The sequence below is a fragment of the Phymastichus coffea genome, unplaced genomic scaffold (genome assembly GCF_024137745.1).
Source record: "Phymastichus coffea isolate CEN01 unplaced genomic scaffold, Cenicafe_Pcof_1.1 PCOF00033, whole genome shotgun sequence".
Lineage (NCBI taxonomy): Eukaryota > Metazoa > Arthropoda > Insecta > Hymenoptera > Eulophidae > Phymastichus > Phymastichus coffea.
Window position 1 is genome coordinate 2967682 of NW_026706844.1, and position 25231 is coordinate 2992912.

At 39.6% G+C, this 25231-nt stretch overlaps 1 protein-coding gene across 3 annotated transcripts; it reads right to left on the reverse strand.

Annotated features, from left to right (window-relative positions):
• Nucleotides 1–348: 348 nt before the first annotated feature.
• On the reverse strand, nt 349–24940 carry LOC131663378 (homeodomain-interacting protein kinase 2). 3 transcript variants are annotated; one of them, XM_058933753.1, is made up of 17 exons: nt 23817–24940; nt 13347–13961; nt 12523–12870; nt 12144–12236; nt 11844–12062; nt 11396–11768; nt 11098–11315; nt 10697–11008; nt 10429–10608; nt 10194–10337; nt 9952–10116; nt 9327–9862; nt 8787–9038; nt 8530–8689; nt 8223–8416; nt 7705–8049; nt 349–6979 (listed from the first exon to the last, which is right to left on the reverse strand). In XM_058933753.1, exons 2-17 carry the CDS (start codon nt 13947–13949, stop codon nt 6784–6786), a joined length of 4338 nt encoding a protein of 1445 aa, XP_058789736.1. In that variant the 5' UTR covers nt 13950–13961; nt 23817–24940; the 3' UTR covers nt 349–6783. The 3 variants fall into 3 exon arrangements, with proteins under 3 accessions (XP_058789736.1, XP_058789734.1, XP_058789737.1); XM_058933751.1 differs by having other exon boundaries at nt 7672–8049; XM_058933754.1 differs by lacking the exon at nt 23817–24940 and having other exon boundaries at nt 7672–8049; nt 11101–11315; nt 13347–13502.
• Nucleotides 24941–25231: the final 291 nt, after the last annotated feature.

Consider the following 25231-nt stretch of genomic DNA (forward strand, 5'->3'; position numbering starts at 1 on the left):
TTGCGAAATTTCTTTACAAATATTCTTGCGCGCTGTAATTATTGGAAAGTTATTGTACTTCTTTTCAACGTTGGGCTAGTATAGCTACTTTCGAACGAAATGTAAACTTTGTACAAACACAAACGAAAAGAAAATACCTGTCCACGAGTCGTCGCTCTTATTTATAAACAATGCACGCGATAATCTCGGCTGACTTGTACGAAAGGAACTTACATTTAAAACTAAAGCAACGATGGAAAAATTAATTTTTAGATCAAGTATATTAGTGTTGCCTACAATCGAACATGAAATACATGAAATATTAATATCTGCCGATAACGTTTCAATTAGTTTCAATTCATTATAGCAAATATTATTTTCAGAAATTAAGGTGAACTTGACAGAATGTTGAACTTTGAATCTGGTGAAAAGCATGAAAGAAGATGATGATTGACAATATCAAAAAAACGTTTCAGAACTTTCAGACTACTTACGAGTGGCTTGTCATTCGACGCTACACTTACAATTGTAAGTAGACAGATGGGCCAATGAATCGCAAAGCACATTCTTTAGAAAAACATCGCTAAAATACAAAACACCATTAGTAATAGACAATTATACGAAAGCTCTTAACGGTTCGATAGGCGTGAGCGTCACGTAAAATCGCAAGAACACGATAAACCTGAAATCAGTGATTTGAAATGAAACTCTTATTATCTAGACAAACTATGATATTTCAATGCAATGACAATTAAAAGTATTATATATATATATGTGTGTGTGTGTGTGTGTGTGTGTGTGTGTGTGTGTGTGTGTGTGTGTATATATACACACACACATATATATATACTCAAGTTTTTTTCACCGATACCACAGCTCAGTCACATACGCGACTTTAGAAACTACTCTACCGAATTGTATAGGCACTACTCCTAGCCTAACAAGTACCATGAATTTATAAAGAAACATATATACATAGAAGATTCCTGGTTAAAAATAAGCTTTTTTAGTTTTCATCATACCTATTTATATCTGTATGTATGATATTTACGAATCCAATACACATATTCAATGCGCGCACATAGTTCATTATATCAATATATACGTCTCTGTGAGTGTACTTAAAAATTCAGTGTTCTACGCCACTAAGAATCAACCACTTTATTCATGCGACTGCTACTCAATAACAGTCCATCACTCTTGCTTTCATGCATTCCGTTTCTCTAGCTCTGCATACTAAAGGGTTTCTGCTCTCTGCCTACACTCTTCACAAGTATTCGCTTTGTACAAGGGAAATTCTCTCAACTTCTCTTCCATAAGACATCGCATTGCGGGAAAAGCGTGTAGTCTATCAGTCAATGTACCAGGCTCTTCTATTTTGATGCATTTATATGCACTGCCTCTTGATGTTATTTCCCGCTTACTTAGAGTATCAATCTTTTACGTGTCGATGAGCGTTGCGTCTGTCCAAAGGCTTCAATTAGACATAAGCTATGTATGAATTATAATGTAGGTAAATGTTTCACGTGATTTATTCGTCCCGCATACTCCCTCGTTCTTCACTTGCCAAATTGTTACAAATGCATATTTATTCCTTAAATAACGACGTGTTTACTATAGTAAAATATCACAACTAGAACCAACGACATGATTACAATACGTTTTTATCTGTTTCGGACCGTCTCTTATCCAGTGTTTACCTTGACTTCATCAATTTAATGTCATGAGTACATGAGACGTACTCATACGCTTCTTAAACCACTTTTGTTCATTTTTATACTTATCATTGTTTTGTGAATAAACGCTTATTGGCGAATGATATCGTATTTTCAGGAAGATACTTTCATTTCACAGCGTATAAATCCAATATATTATTTTGTTTAAGGAGATAGCGGTAGATTATCATGTAACGAATAGAAACCTCATATTATTTAGGAGATACCATCTACCATTAATAACATAGGTATACAAAATTTTATATCACAAGCGAGCTATAATATTCCCGAAGGATTTTGGTGCGCTGAATCCAAATCTTGCCTCAGAATTGTTCCATCAAGTCAGGTTTTTGAGATATCCTGACCCTAAAAGTGTAAAAATCACTGTTTTTTGATATATGGGAGGTTATGTAACATCGTAAATAAATATTTTCATAAAAAACTATTTAAAGCACCTTAAAGTACAAATCATCCCTTTTAAATGCCGTTGAGTTTGCCCAAATATCTTTTTTTTCGCCGAGATATCGCATTTTGAAATTTTGATATTTATGAATTTCTCAAAATTCGAAAATCCATTAACCCTTTGTTGCACGAATTTTTCTTTTGAGTTAATTTATTCTAACATAGTTACTCGGGGGTTTTTGAGGTCGCTGATCACGAATCTGAAGTTAACACACACACATACGCATTTTTTCAAAATTCTAACAGCATCGATCAAAAGTTCAGACAATTTTATGCCAGAAATGTTTATTCCTGATTTCTATTCCTGATAAAAGATCAATTGAAAAGAGTAAAAGAAAATCGTCCGCTTAAGACTTGATGGATTAATAGATTTTCGAATTTTGAGAAATACATGAATATGAGAATTTCAAAATGCGATATCTTAGCGAAAAAAAAAGATATTTAGGCAAACTTAACGGCATTTTGAAGGGGAAAATTTGTGTACTTTAAGATGCTTTAAATAATTTCCTGGGATAAAATTTATTTACGATGCTACATAACCTCAAATATGTCAAAAACAGTGCTTTTTGCACTTTTAGGTTAGGGTATCTCAAAAACCTGACGTGATGGAACAATGCTGAGACCAGATTTGGATTCAGCGCACCAAAATCCTTCGAAAATACCATAGCTGGCTTATGATGCAGAAAATGACCTTTTATTTGTATACCTGTGTAATCAAACGACGCTTCATTGACGCATTTGTTGAGTGAGCACTAAGTAGTACGAAAAACATATAATGCTACGTCAAATTTCCTGAAAAAATGATCATTATGTATGTTTATATATAAAACTATGCTGCGTACGTTTTGTAGCAAATATGACTAAAAGTGTATGCATTACTTGTTTCTTATCAGTTCATTCATATTTACTCACACAAATGGGACCATACAATGATCGCGCGATTCTGATTTGATAAAACAATAATTACACGGCATATCTGCTAGTGCGTGGCTGCCAAGAACACAGCATATTTCATTTATCGCCTCGTCAATGCGTAAACACTTTGGAATAAAGTCACATTCATTGTTTAATACTAATGTCAAGTAATTTACATATTGATTATTAAGAAAACATTTCTTCAATATTTGTAAGTTTGAGTTTGTTCAACTCTTTACTTGCCATTCTCTTTATCATGTAAATATGTAATAGGATTAATTATTAAACAGGCACATTAACGTGGTTAGATAGTCGTACAATATTAATCGATGCTGGCTGGTGAATATTGTCATAATTACTTTTTTTTTTGATTTAACGAATCTATTTGTTTCCAATACAAAAACTTTAGCGAAGTTAACGCTCGATTTTACAATTTTGTAATATTCAGATTTGTTGCGCTAAATTGTGATAATCGCAATATTCTTAATATTTTCTATTGGAATCGATTGAATACATGAATATAATAAAATTCATGAAAAAATAAAGTTGAATCTTAGTATAAAAACATGATAAAAAATTTCTTATGCAAATGTTTTTGAAAGTAAAACGACTATTTTATATTGCTATAAAATGAAAAAAGTCTTTAATTTACCGGGGGTAGATTAAAAACTGGTAGGTTGCAATCTATACATAAAAACTGCTAATATACAAGACATTAATCTGCATTACATAACGATTAAATCGAGTCAAACTCAAAATTTTTTTGCAACTCTTAATATAAAGTCACATAGTATATTATTAGAATTAATAATATACTAATGTATCGTAATTAACGTACACATACAACATATCATTCAATGCTGTAGACGAGTATCACTCTAAACAAAATTTAAACGTCATCAATTCATATTTTTATTATTATTAATTGTATTAAGGTAAAAAAAAATTACCTTTACTGATAGCTTTTAAAAACTAAAAAAACTTTCAATCGGAAGTTAATTATTCAATTAGCCAAATTCGATTGTTATTTTTCGATGAGAGTAAATCTATTTCAAACTGTTTTAATAATGATGCCTTGTTTAAATGTATACTTTACAGAAAATCTCGCTTTAATATTCAAAACCAGATCTTATTTCATTACGCAATGGCAACGTACAGGTATTATTATTTTTGATCGAAAATATTAAAGTTGATGTTAACGTTGAAAGTTAAACTAAATCTTACTAAGTGTACATCTAGACGAGGCATAAGCAACCTGAACCAAGCAGCAGAAATTTAAATATTTAAATAATCGAATGGATTACAATACATGAGGAAGAACCTGACTTAAAATATCGTAAATTATCTGGAAATACTCATACGTAATAATTATTTCAAGCTATACAGTAATTTATATACAAGACTATTGGTTGACAATAAAAAAAAGAACATAGCTATTTTCAATCGTACGTAAAAGTAATCAGTAAAACTTATAAGTAATTTTCATATGTTAGAAACATATTTTAAAAATGTTTTGTTTTATCGTCAATTTGGTTTAAATGTTACAGAAACTCGCAAAAGAAAATATGTAATTCTCAATGCATGCATATATCTAAATATATATGTATATAACGGTTAAATGTCATAAAAATGTTAAGAAAAAAATGACTGAGTGTACATTCTAAGCAGAAATATCTTACGCGTTAATTCAAATTATTAATAACTTATCATTTTGATTTTACTAATGTACATCTACCTTGTTTTTTGTTGATAAAATACTTCACGGAGTTAAAATTATGCTGAAATGAAATAGTAACTACCAAATAGATTGAAAAACGAATAAAATCGAGATAAAAATATTAGCATTAGGTATCTATAGAACAAGTCATTGCAATTTAATATTTTCTTGCAATTCATCGTGATCTGCTTGAACGATAAAACGTATAGGTAAGTAAAATAAAAGTAACTCAAAATCTTAAAACGAATGAAACGACAAGAAAACGATGTGGACAGTATAGCAACAGTTACGACATTCAGCGCAGCATAAAGCGAAAAATCGAGGATATCTAATTGGCCCACGAACATTTTACGAAATGAAAGAGCAGTTTCAGCTCTTCATTTTATCTATTTACAACTTCGCACAACAAAGGCCCGATAACAATATAAATAATTACAGTTCAATTGTAGAAGTAGTAATAATAGCAGTCGTTAGAGCATCAAGCTATACGCACTCTTACACACTTAATACGCATTGATTGAACAGCTGCTTATAGTTACAAGATTACGGTTTATAAATGTGTGTGCTTTTCTTTTCTTCTTCTTCATTCAATACAAAAATTCTAAGTAAAAAACGCTCTAGAGCACAAAAGAAATGTTCACATGCGTTTGCTATTTAGATGATGCCACGCGTCAACCCAAGTTATCGTATTTTTAAAAATTGAAAATATTAAAGTAAATTAAAAACTAAAACTTCAATGATGCTTACAAAAACACCTACAAAACCAATAACTTAAAGACTAATGTAAACTATGAATTTCCCGTCGACACTTGCAATGCCTACGTATTTTTATGCGACGGCTGAGTATACAATTTCATGACGTACTTTCCCCTTTAGGTACACACTTATTCCACAACACTATAAATAATAATTTTACCCTTTACTGACCAAATACAAAAGTAAATCTGCTAAGCAGCGCATTTCCAATCTTATTCTAAAAATTAACGATAAAACGGACGAGAACAATAAAAATATTATACATAGATTTATGTAAGCAAGATACGCATCTAGCATACCGGTAGAAATGCAAACCTACTTGTTGATCACAAGTTGTAAATAAAATCAACGAGAAAATAAAAAAAATTCATTATTAACTACTGCAAACTTGATCGTTCAAGTGTACGGCTAGAGATTTCGCATTTTAAAAGCGAGCAAAGAGCTATTTTTGTTGGCTTTAATCTAAGTAGCCAAGTTCCGATATGCAGTACGTTATCGTTTGTACCGAATACAAAATCTAATAGCGCGTAAGATCCAGTCGTAACCTCTCTGGAGTAGCACTGAATAATTGTATACGACGTGTCTCACTAATCTATGCCTCTTTATAATCGCCTCGCTCGCCGAGGTCTTGTCTCGACATATATGTAACTGTAATTGTACAGTACAGTCGCATCTAATAGTTGTCGCAGGTTGGCGTTGCCAAGCAGCATGGGGAATACAGTGGAACAAAGGTTTATTGAAAAAAACATTAGACCATAAATCTCAAGGCCGCATCGCTTATACGGTATACGTGGCCAATCGAAACCAAAAATATTTCATGTTTTAGGCAGGCAGTGAAGATTGAAAAGCCAAAAGGAGGATCCGTTTGTTCGGCCATTCGAGGACGGACGGATTATCGGTCTAAACAATTTGCACAATTTGCTTCACATTCGAAATGCATGTCTACATAGTTGAGAGAGTTGCTCGTTTACGCCCGGATCCTCCTCGCGTGATGAGATCCAGGCTACTTGGCATAGCTGGCCTCCGAGATAATCGCTTATACTGAACACGACGAACAGACCAGCAACGAATACCACACGGGGCTTTGTTCGACGAACAGAGCAGAAGAAGCGAGCTGATGAAAGTAAATAGGGATTGTGTACTCTTGAAAGAACAGACTTGCGAGCAGAGCAAGTCCTATGGTATGGAGAATTAGAGGCGGAGAGGAAAGGAAGAATCAGCAGAAGAGAAAGCGGGAAACTACTCCGTGAACCAGAGGCCGGACTGGTACTGGTGCTTGCCCGGTGAGAGGGGCGCCAGCCCGTAAACCGCAGTGGGCTGCATGTGGGCTGGTAACGGATGGGCCGCGTGCGAGGCGAGCAGCGGCCGCGCTGAGCTGTGGTGCGCCGGCGGCGGCAACGCTCGACTAGAATCGTACAACGTTAACGGTGACGAACTGTAAATTACAAAGCAATTATCAGTTGGTTCATTTTTACACGCCATTCTCCTAACATCTCATCTCTATTCTTCTACTTTACATTCACTTGTCTGCCGCCTAACCGTGTACGCACAAATGATTCTTGAGCTATACGATTGAGTGTCTCTTTGTCATCGTTTCAGTTATCGTTTATTATAATGTTTGTTTTCAAGAATCAGTAAAGACTAATATATTCTTATATAGGCAACTTTAGTCGATAGAAGTCAACGAAATTCTTGACTTCCAAAACCAGTCACTAGTACGTACTGGTCGTTGTCCTATATTGTTTATTCAATTAACAAATGATAAATTGTTTGAATACTGATTTGTTGTTTTTTTCATTATCAAATCATTTTCAAAGCTACTAAACAATGCTGTCGAGTTCCAGTATAACCGCAAAATATTATAAATCTAAAATTTTAGTTGGCAAAACTCAGATGACGTATCAGTGACAAATAGATAATCTACAAAAACGATATCTCTGGAAGTAGGATATGTGTCATAGAAAAAGGAAGATAGCGATGACACTTTTGATAAATTCGAGTCGCGGTGACTGTGAATTAAAAAGCAGTATAGAGAGAAGAGTAGAGATTTGGGAGGCAAGTAGAGTAATATAAGATGTGCTTGCAAATAAGAATAGTAGATATAATATAAATAAAAATGGTACACACGTGCATGCATCAACTAGGTGTCTAGGTACCCACCCGGGTGTGAATCCCTGGTAGGTTGGTAGTTGCTGCTGCTGGGGTGGCTGAGTAGGAGCGGCGGCAGTGACATAAACGGGCGGAGGCACTGCGTGAGCCCGTGGGCGGACCGCGTGCGCATACTCCTGGTAGAGCGGTTGTCCAAGATGCTGACCCTGGGCAGCCGCGGCCGCCGCGGCCGCGGCAGCAGCTGCGGCGGCTGCCGCGCTAGCGATAATAGGACCGGCAGGGCTTCGTCCGCCGCTGCCCGTGCCCACCTGGCCCTGGGCCGAGTTTGTCGGGCTCATGTGGTGAGCGTGATGGGAACCGTGCACCGTGCCGCTCGCGCCCACTACACCGCTTTGCCTGCAATCATTGGGGTGACCAGCCGATTTTAAATACCAATCTCTCCACCTCTTTCGACTCGCAATCATTTGCTCGCGACTCCACGAGCCAGTCAGCCAGTCAGATTACGTTTGCCAGCTCGATTAGAATACTCCAAATCGTCGGCTGACAACCTTGACACAAAGATACTCTACCTGTACTGATGCACCGGATTAGCCACCGCCCACTTCTGATGCTCTCTCGAATGAGCTGCCGGTGGCTGCACCGCGTATTCATGCTTGTACTCGGAACGCTTGCTGGGCCATGAGATGCGCTTGTCGGTTGTCCCGGTCGTGTAGACAATCTGCTGCTCAAGCAAGTGCGGCTGCGTGCTACTCGTTGACACGTACTGCAACCAAACCAACGTAATGAACTAACGCACCTCGTCGATAATTCTGTAAAGCTGTCACAAATATTGGGCTTTTCTTTTTCTCTCCGTAAAAAGCGCAGTTGACAACAAACCTGATACATAGGTGTCTCTTTGCAAGCCGCTGAGTGGCAGGGATGAGGGGCCAAGTATTCCACACCAGGTTCCGCTTTGGTCTGCACGTTAACCATGTTGCATTCCGACTGTGCTTTAGCCAGCAGACGTTTCTTTTGAGATTGAGAAGTGTAGCCCGAGCTAAAAAAATAATTGCTTCAAGGTTAAGGAACAGCGTACATAAGAGAATACCCAGGACAAAAATAGAGGATTAGGACGTATATTAATAAAGACGCACCTGATGTGGTGCTGTGGCTGCGGTTCATGTTTGATGTGCTGTGTTGTCTGCTGATGCGCCTGCTGGTGTTGAGATGCTTGTTGATATACGTGAACCGGGTGGGACCTATTGTTGGGACTGCCTTCGCCGTCACTATCGTTTACTGTGATGACATTCTTGCGCTGAGACCTTTGCGAATTAACTACTGCATAGTTATTGCTCTGCGAGTGATTTTGTTGACTATTATGCACCACTCGAGTTGTCGGTTGTGCGCTGTAACAAAATTATGAAAGAAAATTAATCGCAAACAGCCAACTTTGCCAATAGAATGGCTAGGGCAAAAAGGCTTGTAACAAATTAATAAATAGCAGCGCATTGTTGAAAATGTCAACAAGATAATGCAACACGACCAAAAACTTAAGTCAAACGTTATTATCTCTTTATTTCATTGTGTTCTTCGTTAATTATTTTTTTATTTCATCATTTTGAAAAGAGCATACTATGTATCTTATTGATCAACACAAAATGTTTTTATTGTATAACATGAAAAAGAGCACAAACCATTTTTCCGGGGTTTCATCCTCGCTGTCACTGATGGTGATGACCGATACAGCTGGCGAAGGGGTATCGTGTATAGTAATGGTCTGCTGGCGGACATAAGAGACTTGTTGATGTTCTGGGAGTTGATGCTGATGCGCCGGTTGTTGTGGTTGCTGTTGTTGTTGCGGCTGCTGTGGCTGATGCTTGTTGGATGATGAAGAAGTGGACAACGAGTGATGGTGAGATAACGCGGAAGAAGACTGCAAGATAGGTTGGGTCTGCCAGATTCCAGTGCAAGCTTGAAGAGGTAACGGGGACATCTGTTGCTGCCTACGCGTATTGTTAGGAGGCGTGCTCTCCTTCACCCGTTTCTTTACTGGACTCAATTGCTGTTGCTCTTTCTTGTGCTCATGGCTGCGGTGCTGCGCCTGCTGGGGCACGCTCAAATGGTGCTGGTGGTGTTTACTTACGCTGCGCTTGCCCCAATTCTGCGGGGGAGCGTGCTCGACCAACGCACTTGGATTGTACACTTCGGTCACGGGGAACACCGGCCTCTGCTTTCCCGCAAAAGATAATCCAAGTTAAACATTTAAAAAATGTGAATATCAGTACTAAGCGCAATCGCAAGCGAGTCGCAATATTTTACCTGTAAAATAGCCGAGCTTTCGACAATAAGTGGTCTGCCCCAATCTCCGGCATCGCCAAGGAGGGGCTGCTGTATTGTCGCATGTTGTGGAGGCAACTGTTGCCAAGATGGAACAATGGCTGCCATTTGCCGACTTCCGCCGGGCCACGACGTTTGTACCGCATTCTGCAGTGCAAAAACGAAAATCAAACAATTGTAATTGGTACTTGCTTTTTTGTACGTGTAAACCAAAGCAAATTTACAGTCAGTAGCATTTGGCGGCCAGTTTCAACCATGGACACGGGCACAGCGTACTGCTGTTGGGCAGCAGCAGCTGCAGCTGCCACTGCCTGTTGCGAGATGATAGACGGCTGAATTTGAAGTGGTGCTTGCTGAGCTTGTGGGGGCTGTCGAATAACCCAATAACCCAATTAGACATTAATGCCGAATACATTTCGCCTAAGGTTCGACTGTCGAAAACAAGGATTTAATGCTCACCTGCGTTACAACGACATGCTTGGCAGGACTTGGCATAGCTTGGTATCCAGGAGGTGGACAAAGAATACCTGGTACTAGTTGGTGAGGAAAATCGTGTACGCCGTTTCTACCGCCGTTAGAGCTCCCGGAAGAACTACTGTACTGTCCCGCTCTCCGACTGCTATTGCTGTATATTTGGTACTGAAATGAAATAGAACCACGAAATCAAACTTTGCAAGAGAAACGAATTGAGACTATAAGTATGGGGACGAGTTAACAAAGTTCTTACTAAGTTGTCGTATCCCGACTGAGCTGTACGGTGTTCCCGCACCAGTCTTTGAACCTGATTATTAAAGGTAAGCGTAACCGCGCTTCCGTTGGTCGTCGGTACAAAGTTGGCAACCAGCGATGTTGGAGGTGGCGGCTGGGGTGCCGGAGGTGCCTGATGATGAGCCGGGCTGGCGGTGAATTCTCCGGCTCGTCGACAAACTTCCATCATTTGTACGGAGGCCTTGACATTGTTACAATGTGCGTAATCCACCAAGTGAGCCAGTGTGACAAAGGCGTGGTTCAGAGCTTCTCCTGGTGTTATTCGACGCTCCTACAGAAACCAAAAAATCATATTTATCAGTTATAATTTGTCGTCGCGTGAATCAAATAAGAGTAATTGTTGGTTGAAATAGATATTACTACCTGATCCATAGTGAGCATTCTTTTCAGTAAATCTATAAATTCTCTTCTATCCGCTTTTTCGGCCAGAAGCTGACCGCCTTCCAAGTCTGTAGGAACGTTAACTTGGCCAATGTCGTCGAGACAATTAAATATGTACTTTCTTGCCTCTTTGGATTTGATACTCGTCTCTGCTTCGTGCTCCTCGGGCGTTTTGAGCCGCCAAAAAGGGTATGTACCTGACAAAAATGAGCAGGAGAGTCAGAGCGACTATAGAAAAACAAATGTAGATGAAGAGAGAAGCCTTAACGTTTCATACTGTCGATATCCCTGTAGAAAAATTTGGTCGTTTTGCTGGCGTTGTTGAGCATGTGCTCGGTGGGTAGTCCTTGAGTCTGACTGATGTATCGTATTTGATCATACTCGGAGCTGCCAGGATAGAGTGGCCAACCGAGGAAAAGTTCAGCAACGACGCAGCCGAGCGACCACATGTCGATGGCCTCGCAAAACGGCAAACCGAGAATAATCTCTGGTGCGCGATAGTAACGCGACTGCAAGTACGTATTGCACACGGCTTTAGAGACGTGCGAGGCTGAACCAAAGTCTATTACTTTCACTCGGTACGGCTGGCGTACCGGGTCCACCAACATTATATTCTCCGGCTTCAGATCCGCGTGTATCAAACCCAGTTGCTGAAATTTCAATTGTAACATCGGTCAAACATTCCGCTATCTAAGTAGCAGCCATGATACTCGCACAGTACTTACTTTGAGCTTAAGCAATGCCGTGAGGACTTGCTGTAGAATGGGCCTAATATACTTGAGAGGGAGTGGCGAGAATTTATTCTGTTTAAGAAAATCGTAGAGATTTTGCTCAAGCATCTCGAATACTAAACAAGTGTGCGACTTGTGCTGAAAACATTCATAGGCACGGACGAAATTGAACTCATCCGCATTTTCCTGACTTAAGCGAGACAGGATGGAGACCTAAAAACAGCACGGGTCAACGTGAGTATATTCATTAATTATCTACATGAAAAACAAATCGATCGATCGTCGAGTTATTACCTCGATTTGTCCTTGCCGAGCGTACGAAGGGTGATTTTTCAGAATTTTAATGGCCACTATTTCGTTGGTTCCCTTCTTCCAACACTTTACCACCTGTAGCAATGCATTTGAATAAACGCGCGAATACAACCGAAAATATAGGAGAAAGAAAAGAAAGTTTAATTGTATGGCACTCGATTTAGAGCTGTTTGAGTAGAGAAAAGAGAATACTCGTGGATAATAGTGTATTCTTCAACGGATACGCAAGTAAAACGATGAGTATTTTATGCAAACGCGCTTTTGAAGGTGCTGGTAAAATTTGAATAAAGCATTGAAAACGGCCAGTGATTATTTCAGAGAGGTTAATGAATGTCGAGGCGCTAATAAAATAGTAGGTTACCTGTCCAAATGTGCCGCGACCAAGAAATTCGAGGACCTCGTACTGGTTGGTCATAGAATAGAGAACCTCGTGCTGCACAAGCTGGTAATCGCCATCGCCCTGCGGATTGGAGTTCCCGTTGTTACTGACTTGCTTGGTGTGTGACGTCATGGCTGTGCTCTTGTGTGACTGTTGGGCCTGGGTCTGCGTCTGTTGTTGCGGCGGCTGCTGCTGCTGACTCGTCAGCTGCTGTTGCTGCTGCTGGCCGTGGTGCTGAGACACTAGGCTCGTTGTAGCTGTGCCTCCTGCTACGGCAGCCCCGTTCACCACCAGCCCTTCACCATTACCTTCCCTCGACCAGGTTTTTCTCTGCAATAATATACGATTGGTAGATATACGCTCTCGCAATATAGATTGTTTAAGATTTCAGACTTTATATCACAATCAGCGCTGCTGATAAGGGAAATGATCACAGAAATTAACTTTGTACTCTGAAAATAGTCGAGTTACTGCTGAAATACGAAGGCATCGGATAACTATTGCACTGGACATGGTGCAGTGCCCGGATGGAATAATATTGTGGTACATGACATTAAACTCGAGGTGGTAGTTACGACAAGTCAAACGCTGAGACAAACACGATCAACAATGTGGAACTAAAAGTATCGCTGGCATTAAATTGAAAGAAGGAAGGAAGGAAGGAAGGAAGGAAGGAAGGAAGTGAAGGTATTCGGTGATAGTAGCCACAGATAATGCCCCTATGGGGTGCTCTTATCATCCGAAAAAGCCTTGTGTTGACAATCGGTTGATCATTCCAGAAAGTATAAGACGCTAGTCGTACATACCTTTTGGCCACAGCGCTGATAGGTATCTAGAAGCTTTATAGTGGAGGCACGGACGAGAGTTTGCTGGTTGGGACTCTGCTTCTGGGGTCCATTATTGTTGTGGTGTATTTGCGTGAAGGCGGTGTTGTTGCCGCTGAGTGAGTATCGCTGCTGCTGCTGCTGCTGCTGCTGCTGCTGCTGCTGCTGTTGTTGCTGTTGTTGTTGTTGTTGTTGTTGTTGTTGTTGTTGTTGTTGTTGCTGCTGCTGCTGCTGCTGCTGCTGCTGCTGCAATCCGCCAGTTTCCAGCTGATAGTCAGTGCTCGACTGGACCAATGCGTGTTGGATCACCGGCTGACCCACACTGTCGTACTCCAACTTGCGCTTCTTGCTCTGATGCTGATGCTGATGCTGCTGCTGCTGCTGTGGTTGTTGCTGCTGCTGCTGCTGCTGCAATTGTTGTTGCTGCGGCTGCTGATGGTGATGATGGTGGTGATGCTGCTGGTGGTGATGCTGATGCTGGTGGTGATGATGGTGATGATGGTGATGGGCGGTATTACTGGCGCTGCCGCTACTACTACTACTGCTGCTGTTGACGCTGCTCGTCTGCTGTGTTTGGATGAACATGTCACACGTTCCCTGCAACAAGCACAAGCCAAATGAGAATCGAGTGGAAGGAGAGGGACTGCAGGTTGTCAAGTTGTCAAAGGGGAGCGAGGATCGTTGTACGGTAGGTTGCCCCGCTCGATCGGGCCGCCAGCTGCAGTAGCAGCCTACTTTGACAGGCTGTGCAGTCATTGCGACGGTCGCCGAAATTCGGGCTCGCAGTCAAGGCACAGCAACACGACCATGAGATTGTCGAAGACAACTCGACAAGTGAGTCGGTGCGTAGCTCGGGACAACGATCGATCGTACGCCAGTTGAAATTGGCAAAGAAACAGGAATGCGCGGCAAGAGGCTGCGAGGGGAAGCTTGTTTCCTCGTTCCGACGAGCCAGTCGATAAAGTGCTTTGGCGCTGCAGACGGGTCACAGCGGTCGAGAAATTGTCGGAAGCTCGCGAGGTTTGGGAGCTGGATTACGGGTGTGCGGTGCACTGCCACTGAGACTCTGACAAAAAAGAAGACCTAGGGCTTTCTGCTCGGAGGGCTGCCCTGAACTTGCAGCGGCGGACATTCGACTTACGCTTGGAGCCTGTCTTTCTCGCACGCACGAGCGAGCCTCGGCAGCCTTAAAGCGAAACCCGCATCTATCCCAGATGGGCCGCGTTGACATTCAGCGAGCCTCTTGCACTACTCTCGAGCCAATCCAGCTGAATGCCCTTTCAGCTCCAAGTCCTACTTCCGACGGCACCTACCAAGGAAAACACGCTTTCCCTCCCTCTTTGCGCTTCTTCACAACAATTCCAAAGACATTTCGAGACCAAGCGGCTTGGTACTGTCCAGACAGTAGCGACGGGCTATTATAGAACGGTCCTGACACTCACCAAATTACACGCGAGTTCTGACATACGACGTATGCATAAAACGATGTTTTTAAACTTAAATTAGCGTCTTGTTAACGTAATATTAACATAAAGTACATCTAAAAACTTGCAGAATAATCGGTATAAAACAACATTACTGAGGATGATTATCCAAGCATTTCGAGGGGTTCAAAAAATATCCTAAAAATATCGCTTTATACACGTGTCATTTCGTGAGCGTCAGAATGGTTCCGTAGGCAGCGCCACGTACCTGCTGTCCGGATACATAGAGACAAAAACAGCTGGAGAACGCTGTTCCTGTTGGATAACACAGCTCGTGTACAGTTGTTAAGACTATTACTTGCGCGTAAACATGACGAGTCAGTAGTAGCAGCAGCAACAGCAGCGGACGATTTCTTATTGGAGCAGCCGATTGTTGGTATATTTAATGAAACGCACTTGCTACGCCAGACAGTGGAGTGAAGAATTGTTGTTGTCTCCGGAGCTCATGTTGGTGTTCGCTATTAAGCACAAAGCCGCTTGATCACGGCGCTTTTTCAGCTTATTGGCGCACGCAACGCACGACAGTATTCGTCAGTACAGAGTAAAGTCCTTCGACGCTACGTAGTCGTGGATGCATGGATGCTCGTGAACGCGCAGTCATAGACAAAACAGCCATCTGTTCGAGGCCGCAACGATAACCTTGCCTAACAGCTGCAACGCTTGCGCGGTTCCACCGTGCAACGACGTCAGGCACGATTTTGCTGCCATTTCAGCCCTTCTTTTCAGCGAGCTCTTTTGCATTCGACAACCGAAGACTTGTTTGCTTTTCGCTCTTAACTAATAACTTAGTCCAGGCATTCTGCCAGTAACAAAGTCCAAAATAAGCAGAACTTTAATTGTACATAAGCTTTAATGAGAAGTTATCCTTCTTATAATCCTCATAAAAGGAGGTAGGTATGAAAGTGAAGCCAGTTTATTTATGATTGGATTAGCTTAATCTATTCACGTGGGCCACTGTTGTGAGTAAATCGCCACTAAATAATACATCGAGGCGATTTACATTAATTTATACTCGAACTATTAAATTAATTAAAATAACTACGGCAATTTGTAGGCATTGAAAAGACAATAAGCTCACATTCTCTCAATGACTTAACCTTAAAATAATACGATACCAAGTGATCATAATGCACTACAATTATATTTATTATAGGACATATAAATTTATTGAATATCATTGTAAGATTTAGCTTTGGATAAACATAATCAGCAATGAAGAGAATTATCAATTGATATTTCATATGAAATACTGTAAATTGATTTTGAAGTATTCAGTACTGTTAATATTTTCGAAAATTTTTACAATATCATTTATAAATGTGAACAAACTCTTCAAATGTCACAGATGAATTGAAAAAACTGTTAAGAACAGTTCAAATAATATATCTGTTGATATGTAGAATTATTTATTTTAATGATTTATTCAGAGCACATACATTAATTATATAACTGTTAAAAAATAGCGTACAGTGCAACAAAGCAAATGCTACAATCCAGCAGAGGAATTAGCTTCCTGTTCGCTGGTCTGAACTATAACTAAACTTAAAATTAAATCAAAACAAATAGAAAAAACGTAATTATTGCACTAAAAACATGAATCTTCTTATTTTCGTATCCTACTATTGTTAGAGGTTTTTCTTTTATCTATTTACTGCGTTTTATTTTTCTGGTAATTCTTCTATCTATTTTCTTTTGGGAGTTGTAGACTATTTTTCCTAATTTTTTTTTTTTTTTTCTTTTTTTTCATACATGTTTGCGATAGTTCTTCCTAGTGAAATAATAAGTTTGATTTATATCCAGTGGATTTTTATCTACGTTACAAATAATACGTTCTTATGAAAATTTTGCTTCTTATGGAAAAATACATTGGAAATAATATCTCCTTACATTCTATATAATAAGTAACATAGATCCAACGATCAGAATTTCACGAAACTTTGACTAAATGAAACTTCTGGAATTATGGAGCGAATACTGTGTTAAAAATATTAGTTAGATACATGGTTCAAGCGTCATTAACGAAAATGTTAATAAAAACCGATACCGCGACACAACGCCAATTTACTAAATTTGTCTTATAATTTTTTCTAATAAATATTAAAACTTTAAAATTGATATACCTAGTCTTGGGATGTTTATATACAATGTAGCATTAGTATATGTATATTAAATTTTTGAGGTTATATTTTTTCCGGACAAATAAAAGTACATATTGATTTTTGTCAATGTCTCAAAAATCTTTTTTTTTTTTTTGAGTACATCAACGATTCTCTTAAAACGAGCAAGCGAAACAATTGGTTTTTCAATACGCGCGAGCCCCAATTGGAAACCTTCGGAGTAGGGAACTCCCTTAGTACATGTTTCTGTGTTATTTATTCTCGATTCTGTATCATTTTAAACGGTGAGCGTGGGTGAATAATAAATAATTAAATTATTGAAAGTGGAATGATAAACTGAAACTTTATTGGTAGGTACTTGGTCTAAGTACAAGCAGTTACAAGTCACTGTGTCGTATCGGTTCGGAAAAACAGACCGAGGAACTGGCAGGAATCACAACTCCGGTCTAGTTGTGAGTCCGAGTAAGAGCGATGATTTTTAGTCGGTCAGGAACATCTCGAAACTTCTTCCGGAAAATCATAAGGAAAAGGGAAAGTCCCTCCCACGAAGTCGAGTGGAAAAGGTAACAATTGCCGAGATATATTATCGCTCGTAAAAGATGGACGGACGTGCTTTTCCTGTACATGTTTTTAGTAAGCGAGCGTTCAAAACAATCCAAGTTTATGACGAACGTCTCTAAAGAAGAAGACCAATCGTACCGACACGGTGATGCTGTCTCAATGGTTTATTAACTACAATTACGTACTCTAATAAAATGTAAATAGTCTGTGGAGTAGATGTAGTAAACTGTAAAAATATGAAACTTCGAAAATGCACACTACATTATTAATTAACAAAATACCTACAAACTAACGAATTTCTAGAATATAAAAGATATTTTTCGTGTACAAATTTGTTAAATGTATCTACCGTCTGATGTTATTGCCCAATATCACACCTAGATATTTAGTGTAATCCACTTGTTTCTTCTAATTCACTAATTGCTTATTCATATTAGTTTCTACTACAAGCCAATTATTTTCCTCGGAAATGATGCAAAAGAGAGAATCATGCTACCTCGTAGTGACTGCAATAAGTCATTTATGTAGATGATAAATAGCTAGAATAGTAATTAGATGAAAAGTTATTAATTTTAAAAATGTTGAAAATTTTTCAAAAGGCTATATTTTAAAAATTAATAAAGATATGAGGATCGACACTTGTTTAAAATACGCGTAAGGCCTTGAGATTCAAAAATATTTGCAACGATAAACAATAATTGTTTATTAGAAAAAGTCATTAATTTTTTTCTTAAGCAAATTCGAATACCTCAAAAAGTCGTTTTTTTCAAGTTCTTGCTCCTACAGATTTCTGAGGGCTTTATCTAAAAAAAATCGTTATAAAATTCAAGTGTCCGTCATAAGGGAAGAACACATGGCACCGATTAAAAGAAGACACTATGCCGTACGGTAGCGAGCGGACCCAGCGCTCGGATCACCGGCGCTGGACTAGAAAACAACTTTTACCTCGTCTTACAGTTTTTTTTCTCACCTTCCATCGGTCTGTCTCGTTAAAACTCATAGAAGCTGTCACTTTTAATACTTCAAAAGTCATAAAGTGATTTTTAAAGTCATAAAACGATTTAAAAGTTATTTAGGTTCAGTCAAAATTATGCTCCGATTTGAATTTCATTTTACGACAATATGACATTTTTCCGTTAAGAATGTGATAATTAAATAATAACATAGTTACACAAAAGTCACTTATGAACTTTTGTTACTGCCTCATAACGTGGCTTTCGCATTTTTTAAGAATCAATATCCTAACGTTGAAATAGACGTCTCCTCATTTTGTACTTTCCGACCAAAACATATATTTTGATTAATAATTCAAAAGAATTTTAAAATACTTGCGCATGTGTGTGTGTGTGTGTGTGTGTGTGTGTGTGTGTGTGTGTGTGTGTGTGTGTGTGTATATATATCGTTAAAATGTGAAGCTAACGTTGAACGAAACAATTCAATTGCTGATATCACATTCAAAAAATAGAAAAAGGTAGTCGCTAAGGGGGAAAAAGAATTAAAAGTACTGTTTATAGGTTCATTTGAAATACATGACTAAGTTGTAATCAGTCAGAATAAATTTGTAAATTTGTAAAAGTGTAAAAGCAAGTATAAAAGATAATGAAGTTATGGCAAATCTCGACTTTTCAGAAAATTACGAGACTAAATTCCAACACGCGATCCAAGCAATCTATCAATACAACGGTCAAATAACATCCATTTTCATTTTATAAAAAAATAGATGGAGAATTTAAACAGGATATTTTAGTAAATATATAGGAATTGTTAAAGCCTGATAAAAACGCTGCAGTCTTGTTTCGAAAAAAAACTGTAGAATATTTAAATACAAAATAAAAAAATACCGTAGAAAAAATAATATACGCGTCACGGAGCAGCGGATCAATGCAACAATTAATTTAATTTTATTAATTTAATTAGCAACTATACCGATTACGGCATAAAAGCTGAGTGGTATTTTTTCGCAAGCTGTCATGGTAAAAATGCTTGCGACGGAATCGGAGGAGGAGTAAAAAGGCTTACTCGAAATGCTAGCATGAAAGGTAAGATTATAAGTCATGCTTTCGAACTATATAAATGGGTACTACAAACGATGACTAAAACTGATTTTGTGTGTACTGTAGTGATAAAGACTACGACCATACGAGGTACTTTAAATAAAACTAAAAGATAGATTCGAAATAGCTAAAACAATATCGAATACATAATCGTTTCACGCCTTCATTCCCTTAAGTAATAAAGATAAATTAAGACTTAAATGTAAAAGACTTTCACGATCTTCCGAATATGAAATAACGATAGTTTGTAAGTAATTAAAAATAAATAAATAAAGTTATTCACATTCATTATTACTATTATTACTATGTTATTAATTTTATTGTATATCAAGTGATAAAATATTTTTAATGCAGACGCAATTTTAAAAAAACGTCGGTCTCAAGTCTGATTAAACACACAGAGTTAGTATTGTTATCGTTTAATTATTGTATTCTTAACGTACGAACCACATATTTTCATAAAATTAAATATAATTTGAAGCATAATTTGTATTGAATACAAATAACATTCAAATACCTCGATTAAAAGATGCTCCGCCGTTCACTACGGGGCTAGCGTTCGGACAGACGTCAGAGCGCCTTCTTTTAATCGTTTCCACGTATTCTCTTGACGGGGACTTGAATTTTGTAACAGTTTTTTTATAAAAAAAACCTTTCGGAATACGTAGAAGCAAGGATTTAAAAAGAAAAACTACTTTTTGAGATATTCAAATTTGTTTAAGAAAACAGTTAATCACTTTTTACAATGAAAAATTATCGTTTATCGTTGCAAATATTTTCAAAGCTCAAGGTTTTATACATATTTTTAAAAAATTGATCCCTATATCTTTATTAGTTTTTAAAATATAGCCTTTTAAATAATTTTCAGCATTTTTTTAAAGTTAATAAATTTTGATCTAAGTTAATATTTTGCTATAAAAATTTAGGAAAATGATGACCTTTACAACAGTTGTGCAAAGTTTGAACTAAATCCGTCACCCAGTGTTCCTGAGCTGATTGAAATATCTAAAATACTCATATATATTTCTTCTCCCTTCATACTCACATGACTATAGCGAACCGAGTCTAATTCACACAGGTATCTAATATATCTCTGCAGCGTTTCGTACGAACGTACTTCTTGAAGAACGATAATAACAGTAATAATAAACTTATCTATACTGAAAATTTAAAAAAAATTGTAAAAATATTTTCCATACCAAAAATAATTCTAATGTAACAACAAGATTTATCTGGTTTTAAGAGAAATTTCTTTGGACTTATTTTATGAAGAAAAATGTATTATAAAAAGAGTTATTTGGCATAAGCCCGCGATAGCGGTCGGGCCTATGCCAAATAACTATGCCGAAGGCCCTCTACCAACTAGATCTTGGAAAATTTTATCTGAAGGATTCAAGAGGCGTTTTTCATGTTGATGTTTTACACGATTAATTTCTAAATTTCATTAATTTCCTTAAATTATATTAAAATTGTTATCAATATCTAATTACACTATAATTGTGTGGTTGCATTGTGTAAATGCATTGGAAACATTTTTTTGTATGATTTTCCATTAAAAAAAAACTTAGTAGGGAGCGGCAGTACAAAAACAAGCACAGAAAAACGAGGATTACACCGCAAGTCTTCTTTCCTACTCGTGAATAGAGTGAGCTCAACAAGACTTCCTGGTGGATATTCTGTATGATAGGTCATTATATTACAGAATGACCAAATCACCTTTAGTCTCATTGATAACGCAGTGAAGCACTTCGGCAAGAGATCTTTTCTATCTAACAATCGCACTGTGAATTCGAAGGCTTTGCAGGAAAGCCGCACAGCAAGCCACACGGAATCCGTACGGAAGCCGTACGGAAACGGAATCCGTACGGATGTGTAGTTTCTGCTTGGATATACACGTACAGATAACGGAAACTACAGACAAAATAAAACGAATAGATAACGGACTGACTTTTTTGACACAGCTCTTACACGAACTCCAGCCGGATAGACATATTTGTACTTTGGGGCTATTTTTAAACAATTGAAAATTCAAAAAATGATTAGTGAATAAGCCTATGTTATACTATAGCTCTTAATGAAAACAACGAGTCCTCGCCAACTGCTGTAGCGCAAGAAATTTAGTTCAAACAAACCCTCTTTTTTAACTACAATGGTTTTCAAATAGAAATTTATTGGTATATTTTATTGAAATTTAAAACACACCTTTATTCTATCACAACACACAATTTAAAATGGATTTAACAATTAATATTTAACGATTTGCAAAGATTAACAAATAGCTTATTTAAATGTTTTTTTGCATTAACTTAAAAAGTATTTGTTCTATTTGAAAATTAGACGATTCGCTTTATAGGTAATATTACTGCCAAATAATGATAGACTTTAAAAGGTCCTGCTTATAAGAAGTTTGTGTTCATCGTCATAAAATGAAAAAAGTTTACCTATTTTTCACTAATTGTTTTATACGCAGCCATTTTTTTTGGTCTTCCGGTGTACTATTAATGCGAAGCACGAAAGAGAGAGAAAGAGAGAGAGAGAGAGAGAGAGAGAGAGAGAGCGAGATCATCGCACAGCGGAGACCTGAGTTTCGCTTCGCTAAGTCAAAGCGCGTGACCCTCGTCAAAATCGAAATTTTCACTAACTTGTTTGTGGCGAGCGTTCATTCTTCATCCATCTTTGAGACAACCTTGCAATAATAGCGATGCTACACGACTATTCAACGCTTGAATTAGCTTTTTCCAACAACGTTTACTTTGCACAGAGAGTTTGTCAATGTGTCTACAGCCAGAGAAAGCACCCTTGCTAAAAGCTTATATCGCATGGAAGTACTCGTGATTCAACTTATTCAGGGAGCAAAGCGTTTTTCCGCGTAACTCTGATATCTTCGGTCATCCGCTGAATTAGAATTCGTCGATTCAAGCCGACTGGAATACACTTCGATATCCAATACCTTAGCCGCTGTCCTGAAATGAAATAGCACGCCCACTCTGGCGTTGATGGGCGAACCAATTGATGCAACAACCGAACCCAACCCAACCCCAGACCGCTATCTTCGCCAAGACACGTAATACACGAGGCGTACTCGCGTCCAGCAATCTCTCCAAATGCCGGCAGTTCGCTCAACATGTTCGCCCTCGTGCTCAATTCACGCATGTGCCGATAAGCCATTCCCAAAAACTGAATTCACTTTTGAAATTTGATAGCTCAATAATTATTTCAACAAACTATACATTACAATGCATCAACTAATATAATATCAACAATAAAATATTCTTCTCCATTTTCAATTGTCTGATTTGTCGACAATTACGAGCAAACGTTTACACCGTTACGACTCACGAATACAAATGATCTAGAACGCAAATCCGAGACACATATAAACGTACTTTTAATCTATTTATGACGCACTGAAACGTGGCAGAGAGAAAATCAAAGTATTCGCTGGTGCCGCACACTACACCGATCATTACAAAAATATGTCAATCAGATCAACTGTCATAGCGTCTCAAAGCGTCGACGAAAAGTCACACAATAATTTCTTGACGATTTTGCTTAAAGAGACGCAGATGCGTGTTACTCTCCAAAGTGGAAACTTTGAAGCTACAGAACACGTCTGGCACCAGTTGAACAGCAGAGGTGTGCAAAGAGACAGAGAAAACGCAAAAAGAGCCGTATGACATTGGTGACGGCGCATCGTGTACCGAAAAACAAGAAAGAGGAAAGTCATACGCAGAGTGGTATACGCATTGAGAGAGTGAATGAGTGAGAGAGAGAGAGAGAGAGAGGAGCGAGGTGTATAGCAGCAAGAGAAAGTTAGCCTGGTGTAATTGGCAAGCCACTGGTTGAGTTGCCGTTGGTAAAAGCTACTCTCGAAGCTTGGTGACGGCAATCGTGAGGAAGGGGAAAAGGCTCTTGAAAAGGGAGCAAACAGCCGACGAGTCTGGTCTACCCGACAATGGAGGCCTTCTAGTCGATAGCCCTCGAACTAACGGCTTGCGCGAGCTCGGCGATGACGATGACGACAACGACAACGACAACGACAACGACAACGACAACGACAACGACAACGACAACGACAGCGACGACAACACAACGACAACGACAACGACAATGACAACGACAGCGACGACAACACAACGACAACGACAACGACGACAGCGACAACGATAACAACGATAACAACGATGACAACGAGACGACAACGTCACATGAAAAAAAAACCGGAACATGGCTTACCTGGTCACTCGTCAGCTCTTTGGCCAGTGCTTGTCTCTCTTTGGTGACTGCTAGTGCTGCTGCTGCTAATGCTGCTGCTGCTGCTGTTGCTGCTGATCCGTACTTGACTCAAGTGGTGCAGGGCCAGTACATAGGGCCCGCGGCGTTGTCGCTCATATTCCTCCGGAGCAGACGCACGGCCTCGACCGACTCCAAATGCTATAGCAGCTCGTGCGAAGTAGTCAGCAGGTACGGGCTCGCTCGCAGCGACACACAGCCATCTTGTTGTACGTGCCGTCTCTCCCTCTCAGTCTCAGTCTCTCTTTCTCTCTATCTATCTCTCTCTCTCTCTCTCCTTTCTTTCTCGCTCGCTCTCCTCTACGTCGATCTGCGTCCTCGATTCCTTCTCTCGCTGCCTGTCTGTCTGTCTAAGGAGCTCTGCTCGTTGGTCGTCCTACCTGCTAAGCACTACTGGGCTCGTGGCCGTCGGCACTTTTTGCGCAACACTCCAGGAGCCCATCAGACACAGACTGCTCGTCCTCGACTTTAGCCCCGCCTGCGCTGCACACATCATTGAGCACGGTCACTCGTTGAATTCGCAGTCATTCGCTCTCTTCGCCTGCACTTGACAGTCCGAGAGAATGCTGTTCTCTAGCGAGTGTGCCGCAGTCGCCTTGGTCAATCGCTGCTGCAGTGGCTGCACGCACAGCCTCTCATTCTGCTTCAAGTTCGAACCCGTTGCGGGACACATTCACACACGCGCACGTACGAGACGACCTGGCTTGATGCTCGCCCCTCGCCACACTATCTTTCTCGTCCGTCGTCTCAGTCTCTCGTCACCAGCACGCGTTCACTGCACGCTGAGAGACGACGGCTGACGACTCACTGACGATTACTGTTGGTTCGAGGCTACGGCTACGCAGGTTCCACTCGCTCGCCAACCTCCAACTGCGCGGTGCTGTCAGTGCTGCCCCCTCAGCGCCAACTGCAACAATCGACACTATCGACAATCCGACCGTAGTTCGCACCACGGTTCTGATGTTCGCGGGGCAGGGGTATACGGCAGCAGCTCACACGCTCAACTGCAGTCGATACTCGACACTCGACACTCGACGCCAACTCATACTGTCTGCTCGTTCAAGGGAGAGGGACAAAGACAGACTGCCTTTCTGACTTGACCCGAATGCTGGCTCTGCTCTATCCGTCTCTGTGTTTATCGCGAGCGGCGAGCGCGACCAGAAGCGGCAGAAGCACGACTCGCTTGCGAGGCTCGCGTACGAAGCAGGCAGCTGCCTTTCGGAGCAGGCACTGTTGCCACACTTCTGCGCTGGCTTGGTCATCACCCGTGATTACGGCTTATGACCTTCTCTCTGCGCGGGATGTTTGAATAATTGCTGGCGCCGTACTATCTTTCTACTTTCTATTTGTGCAATTTG